The sequence below is a fragment of the Lepidothrix coronata genome, unplaced genomic scaffold (genome assembly GCF_001604755.1).
Source record: "Lepidothrix coronata isolate B3197 unplaced genomic scaffold, Lepidothrix_coronata-1.0 Scaffold16, whole genome shotgun sequence".
In the NCBI taxonomy this organism is placed as follows: Eukaryota; Metazoa; Chordata; class Aves; order Passeriformes; family Pipridae; genus Lepidothrix; species Lepidothrix coronata.
In genome coordinates this window covers 7,676,838-7,684,081 of record NW_016690196.1, presented here as the reverse complement: position 1 = coordinate 7,684,081, position 7,244 = coordinate 7,676,838, and the positions used below count along the sequence as shown (strand labels likewise).

Sequence of the window (7,244 nt, the reverse complement as noted above, 5' to 3'; positions counted from 1 at the left end):
AAAAAAAAAAAAAAGGTAAAAGCAAACAACAACCCCCCCACACACATTGTTTTATGAATACATAAAGGTTTTAGTCATTTGGGATAGCAATTTAATCTGTATTGAATTACTTAATAGGACAGTAATCTAATTTAAGTTTTACACCATACTAATATAGTCATGAATTTAAGTAGCCTACAAATATTAAGTTTTTAAGAATCTGGCCATACTCCTGGGAAAGAAGCCCATTACCTAGAAACCAGCCAAGTATCCTTGAATACTTACTACAACAAGGTAGCCCAGTGTCAGACCTTGTCTGTTAACCCTTTCCTCCACTGCTTTCTATACCTCTGTCAGTACATGCTGCTGAGACTGGTCTGGCATATTTTGATTTGCAGAGAGCAGGCATCAGCTTTATGCAAGCTTCTGGGAAAGAAAAGGAGTAACTCCGAACTTCCAGCCAACCTAAGTATGAAGAGGGTTTATCCTATTAATAAAGATGTAGTTCAACTCCCCATCCTTGCTTCTGAAAGGAGTCACTAGCTTCCACGTCACTTTTCTGTTTGTAACATCCACATACCCTTACACTCTAATTAATGTTGATATAGATGCGAGTGCTCTTCTATTCCCATACCAGAGCACTTCAGAAATAAGAGGCGAGGAGATCAAAAGATGTGTAACCTTTCCACTGAATTCATCTGTACTTCCACTCAGGTGCCTGTATTACTCACATTTAGGCTCTGGAACAGAAGCACCAGGGTAGTCTGAAGAACAGAACCCCCAGCTAAGAATTGTGGCACAGCTCCTTTCTGCTCTTCACTGACATTTAAACTACTTTCTTCAAGATTATCTTATCAAACCTTTGAGCATTAAGTACTACATAGACAACCAGGATGTGAAATCCAAATCCAACAGAGAAGTGGATGGTAGGGAACCAGTGGCCAGCTGTGCGTCAGCTCTCTCAGCATCAGGGCATCGCTCTTCAAGGCCAAGCAGGTAAAGGACACAGGCTTGTCATTAGTAGTAAGATTCTGCAGTGCAGCCATGTGCTAGCAGCTCTCAGTCATTTTATTATCCTTAATGCTGTAAGGAAGATCTAGACACTTATTAAGGAATTTCCAGTCACCCTGCATTTAAGATGATGGCAGGTAAGCAGCACAAGCTCAGATAAAAACTCTGGACTTAAATTTTTCTTCCTTCTACAAACATTCTCAGCCTACTCTTCTTCCCTTTCTCACTTTTTTGAGGAGTTGATGGGAGAGATAGGGAAGGCCAAAGTAAAACAGCAGTCACAGCACCAATAAAATACTTCTTCCCCCAACTCTGTATTAAATTATTCTACCTTCCTCTCACATCTGTCTTGTGTATTTAAACCAGAAGACCTCGCAACTGACTGGTTTTTAACCAAGACTTTACCACCCACTACTGGGTTTCAGTTTACCTTAAATAGTACCTCTAACACTATTCTAAGTGGAATTAGAACAAAGAAGCTGGATAGCCAAGATCTCATGCTTTCGTACAGTTAGGATTGAGCAGAGTACTTTGTACAGTTCCTCAGAATACAAGCACCACTACTCTAGAGAAGTTGTCAGATAAGACCCTCTAGTGTCAGAAAAGGCTATAAAAGTACACATTTTATTGCATGACTGAAGTCACAGTGTTGAGGGCAGAGAAGACTCTTTCTTCTCACCTGCCCCCAGTTCTGCATCCAGCTAAAGGAGACCTCTTTGCTAGAAAAGGTACTTCACTTCGATTCTCTACCACTGCTATCCCTACCATTAGTTTACTCTGTGGTACAAGCTCAGGTTGCTCAGTGCCTTATCCTGTCAAATACCAAACACCTCCCCAGGTGGAGTCTCTCTGGGCCTCTCTGGGCTCCCGTTTCAGTCTTATCATCTTCCTGATGAAGAGATTTTCCTAACTAGAATCTTCTCTCATGCAAATTGTGCCTGTTGCTCCTTTAAGGGCCTGAAGTAGATAGCAAGGAAAACAAACCCACCAAAAAAAGAAACAAAAAATAATCCAGAAGCCAATACATAAAACAATCCTACAGACTTAGATCTAGTTGGGTATTAAACAGATCCTTAGTGCTGTTCTGTGTAAATCTGTAACCTCAAAAACTTTTAGCAACTGAAAAGGAACCGCATAGGCAGTACATTTGGTTTATCATCAGCTACACTGTCCTTTCCTTCACCTCTGGAGCCCACAACCTCCACTTCGAGCCTATCCTTGTTCTCCCTATAGCAGTAGCCTCCTGCTGCCACCTCCAACGCTGTAACCTCCATCCGTCCCCACCAGCCTCGTTTTTTTCTGTCCCCAATCCACCAAATCGCAGTCAGCTTTCTCCGTTCATCACCCCTTCCTTCATTTTCTCCCTCTTCCCCATCGCCAACCCTTGCTCTTCACACAGATTATATTTTGTTTTCCCAGCCTCGCGCTGTGTCACAGCCGACCCTACAATCGCCCGCCACGACCCTGCTCTGGTTTTCCCACGGCACTACATTTGTTTGACAAAACAGACACGCGTGTTATTTCCTGTCGGTAACGGGGGGAGCGTTACCTCGAGGGCAATGCCCTCGCAGCAGCAGCATCTCCTCTTCTTTCCTCACTCCGTTCGCCTTAAACCCAAACTCGCCTCCCTCCCATCCCCGATCCCCCGGCGGGGGCGCGCACGACGGGCGCGGGACCCGCGCAGGGACCCACGCGCGGAGAAGTCCCCGCGCTCCAGCGGCCGCTCGCTGTGCCGCAGTTGTTGGCGCGAGAACCCAAAAAGTAACGCGTTTAAACTTCCCACTTCTCTTCCAGGTGCGCCCGGACCCGCGGTCACGTCCCGCAGCCCTCCCGCCGCTCCCGCGTTCCGCTCCCCGGGGCGGAGCGCAGCCCCCGGCCCAGCACCGACAGGGGGCGCGGGATCCCCTCGGGGCTCCGGGCCGGGCAGCGGCGGGGCAGGGGCAGCACCCCCGGGCATGGGCAGGGGGCCGGAGCCCCCGCCGCTCAGCGCGGCACTCACTCACCCGCCTCGCCGGGAGGGACCTTCCCGCGGCCGCCAGCAGCAGGAGAGCGAAGCCGAGCGGCGAGAAGGGCATGTCCGGGGCGGCCCCCCCATGCGCGGGGGCCCGGCGAAGCTCCGCTGCGGGCACGGTGGCGACGGCGGCCGCTTTTGTATCGGCGGCGGAGGCGGGGAGGGGCCGGCCCAGGTACGGCCCGGCCCGGCCCGGCGCCGCCCGGCGGGGATGGGGAGCCGCGGCCGCCGCCGCCGTGGGGGGGTCGCTCCGCGGGGCGCGGGCGGGTGTCGGGAGTCGGCAGCGCAAAGGGCTGTTTCGGCGAGGGGAAGGGAAGGGAAGGGAAAGGAAAGAAAAAAGCTGAGGAAGCGCCTTTGCGACGACGCCATCCCCCCACCTTCGCAACTTCTTATTTTCTTTTATTTGACTCTGAATCTTTTCACGCTTGTGCATCTTGGTGACCTTCATGCTGTTCGTGACGTCCGAGTTTTATTAGGTTTTAATAATAGTAAATGCAATTACCCATTTATAACATGAATTTGCGGAGCTGCACGTCAGATGAGAGCTTGGTTTTTAAGCTGAGGACGGGGCACAGGTCAGTCCTGGCAGAAGTATGATGTGTAGATTTGGAGGATTTAGAATACTTACTTGCCAAGCTCTGCATCTGCTTTTTGCTAGATTCGTATTATTGTTCTTATTTATTCACTTTGCGCTGACTCGTAAAACTAAACTTCCACTAAATCACTTATATTTTATGAAATTATACACCAGAATCCAGAAGAAGAAAGCATACAGAGCCATCAGAGTTAGAAGTAAAGCTCAAAATTGAACCAGGAAGTGGGGAAAATATTTCATATTGGTCTGTTAGATGCTGCTGGAATATAAAAAAGTTAATAGCTTAAATATTAATGATGTGTATTAATTTCAAATACAACACAGCATCAGGCTGGGAGTGTAACTAGTCAGAGCGTGGATGCTGTGAGATCATGAAATCACAACATTGCCCAGAGTGTGAATTGCCAGGGCAATTACATCTCAACAGCTAACTCCAGAAGAAAGAATTTCTCATGGTAGTTTGGTTGACAGAAGACTGAAAAGATATTTCTTTCAACTTTTCTAAAGTGAGAGGAAAAAAAAAGATTGAAGGAAAAAAATTATTACTATCTTCAGGCCAGGCGAAGGACACCTTTAAGTTAAGGGAAAGAGACCTCTTCCACCTGGATAGCACTGTCAGCCTTAACAGGGTACACCTATTTCACATGGAAATCTTTACTGCTCTCTATTGTTTCTGCACCGGGCTTAATTAAGTTTTTCAATTAGGACTTCTGCTCCCAAGACGACTCCCAGCATCTGTGCGTAGCAGAGGTCCAGCTGCTTTTGCAAGACCTTAGTATGCTCACCTCTCCCTTGAAAAGCCTTATCAGGGATACAAGGGTGACACATATCAGGTTGGAAGCAGAGGTTTTACTTTGAAATAATTCTGTTTTCCAGAAATAATCAAAGTAACTCTTCAGGGATGATGACATCATAACATGGGATAATGACCAAGGAAACAGGCAAGAGTTAAGGCTTACTACCTGCAGCCTACACTGTGTACCCTCTAAATTATCTTTGTGGGAAGTGGTCTGCATGGCTGATGTCAAGAAAGGATGAGCTGGCTGAAGGAGGAAGTCCTGTGGAGATAGGATGGTCCTTTTTAGACAAACAGCACAGGACAGAACAAAGTCATATTACCAGAATGTTGAAGGACGCCATGGCCAAAAGAGAAACTTTCCTAATTAAGGTGCACTTAAATGTTAAAATGAAAACTCAGTATATGCTAATAAGCTCAATGAAGTACATGCTACCACATATATGACTGTATTACTCAATTCTCCCCTTAGATCATGCTATACATAAGCAGGAGGGAAAGTATAAGACTGGACTAAGCAGGGTAGAAATCTCACCTAGTTAGGGGGAAGACCCAAAAGGACCTGGGAGACAGACCCTGGAGACAGACTCTTCTCTCCTGTTCCTCCCCCCAAGCAGGGATGCCTTCTTGGCAAGCTTCTGCATACAATTATTATTACCTGGGCTATCATAATAGTAGTATTATTGGAGCTCTATTGCAGCAAATGCAATTCCAAATCTGTATTTCTGTTGCTTCACTAAACCACACTAGTTGTGAATCTGTGATTGCACAAGTTCCAGTGAACATGGCCAGACCTACCATGTTGAAAACAGTATTCATGAAATCTGTGCTTGTGGAAGTTCCTATTGAACAAGATCAGACTTACAGTGCCAAATTGGCTATAATCAGAAATTAAGCCCAGCCGCACCCAGCCCCTCTGACCTCTGAGGAGCAGCTGGAGCACAAGGGGGTTTATTGTCGTGCTAAATTTCTATACTCTTAACACAACAGTACACTAGTGTTATCTACATGACAGGAGGAAAAAATCAAAACTGATTGGAGTAAACTCCGAACATGCACATTTTCACTGTGCCCAGTAAGAAGCTGTTAGTAAATTTCAGAAGACTGAGCAAATCCTTTTGACCTAAATCACTGTATTAAAAGACAGGTCATTTTCCTAGAGATGGAAAGGTATTTATTCAATAAATTCAATTTTGGGGGGAAATGCTGTTGAAATTTGTCTCTCAAACCTGGGTCTGCTAGATTTTTGTTATATTTATTCATTATTTTATTTATACTAAAATTTAACTTGATATTTCATTAGTGTTTATGCAAGAAAAGAAAAGTTTGGAAATAGTCAAGCGCAGCATTAAAATGACACAACTTGAATTTGAAATTTGAAAAGAAACTGGGGTCCTTTCTGTTTGAAAAATAAAATGCAATGAGTTGACAAAGCTTTGTTCAACTTCAGAATTTTGTTTCTTTAGGCAAGCACTTCTTTTGCTGTACCTGAGACTGTAGATGTTATTTAAAATGCAGAACTTTGTAATTTTTATCTTGTTCCTTTGCCTGCCGGCTGGACCACAGCTCTCATGTATTAAGGAGGCTCCCATGTATTAAGGAGGAGCTGCCTTGCAGTTACACTGCAACACAGGCATTATTGTATGCCTATAACCAATAAGCATTATTAATGCCGTTTACTTTTCATAGAGGGCAAAACTGCATTTTGAAAAAAGCTCAGTGTCTCTTTTACTAGTCTCCCCTGATAATCCCTTTCTATGGAGGCTGCATAACCAGTAGCTTGCCATGGGAGATTTCTGCAGGCAAGTGACAAAGCCTTCACAAGGGTTCAGGTGCTCTGCTACCTAAAAATTGTCGCCACTGGACTCTTATATGCAGCAAGTAACACCCTGCCCCATGAGAGACTGAATGCTTTGTCCCTGAAATTTTCTAAAGAGAAAAATCTGTTGTGGAGAAACTGCATGTTTCTGCTTTGACACTTGCTGGGTAACAGACATTTTCCTAAGCTGCCATAGGCAGTATCATAAGGAATGTTGTCAGTTTGCACTGCAAGTCACCCACTTTGTGCTTCTCTGTGACCAGTAACTACTTTCTTTTATAAACATCCTCTTTTATAGCAACTTTTTTTGGGACAGAGACATACAACTCTTGGAAACAACCTCAGTGCAAATAGATCTAAACTCTTAGTTAAATTTTATTCCTTTCTATTTTGTACATGTGTATTTAAAGTTGCAGGGTACACAGCTGCTGAGATTTGGAGAATTTTACTGAGACTCAGGATTTATATGAAAACTGGACGGAGTGGCAGCCCTGTACAGGGGTTGTGCAAGGGTTGCCCATGTGCCTGAAAGTCTGTTAACCATTTGCTCTTGTGTTTTGTACTTGTGGTGTGCTGCAGCAGTGAATATGGTTTGGCTCATTTTTTTCTTTACAAACCCAAGAGGAACTGTCAGTAAAGATCTTTCCAAGCTCAATAGAAGCTAAGGTGTCTGAGCTGAGGACTAGCACCTATGAAGTTGTTCAAACAAATCCCTCAGACATTTGAAATATGTGCTTAGGAAAGGAAGCGGAAGAATGTTAGTGTTGAATCATTGAATTTAAATGGTGTTTGGAGAATTGTAATTCATATTGATACCTACTTAACTGAAATAAAAGTTTATCTAAGCTGAATCCTTCTGTAGGCCTCCTAGGGAAAAAAAAAGGTATCTCTGAGCAGGATTATGCAAATGAGAGTTACAAACATATAAACCACAACTGTGATTACAAGCACCTATTGGTGTTTAGAAAGGACGTCATCTTGCCTTGGAGCTATATACACTCCTACATATTTGGAGAAACTAAATCATATAAAT

General features: G+C 44.5%; 1 protein-coding gene across 4 annotated transcripts in view; it reads right to left on the bottom strand.

The window, feature by feature from the left end:
* Positions 1–3,096, bottom strand: part of GLP1R (glucagon like peptide 1 receptor) — an 88,666-nt gene extending 85,570 nt beyond the window's left edge. For all 4 annotated transcript variants that reach the window (XM_017806832.1, XM_017806834.1, XM_017806831.1 and 1 more), the window contains exon 1: positions 2,994–3,096. In XM_017806832.1, coding sequence (XP_017662321.1) covers positions 2,994–3,065 — 72 coding nt within the window. In that variant the 5' untranslated portion in view covers positions 3,066–3,096. The remainder of the gene's footprint in view (positions 1–2,993) is intronic.
* Between the last annotated feature and the right edge of the window lie 4,148 nt (positions 3,097–7,244).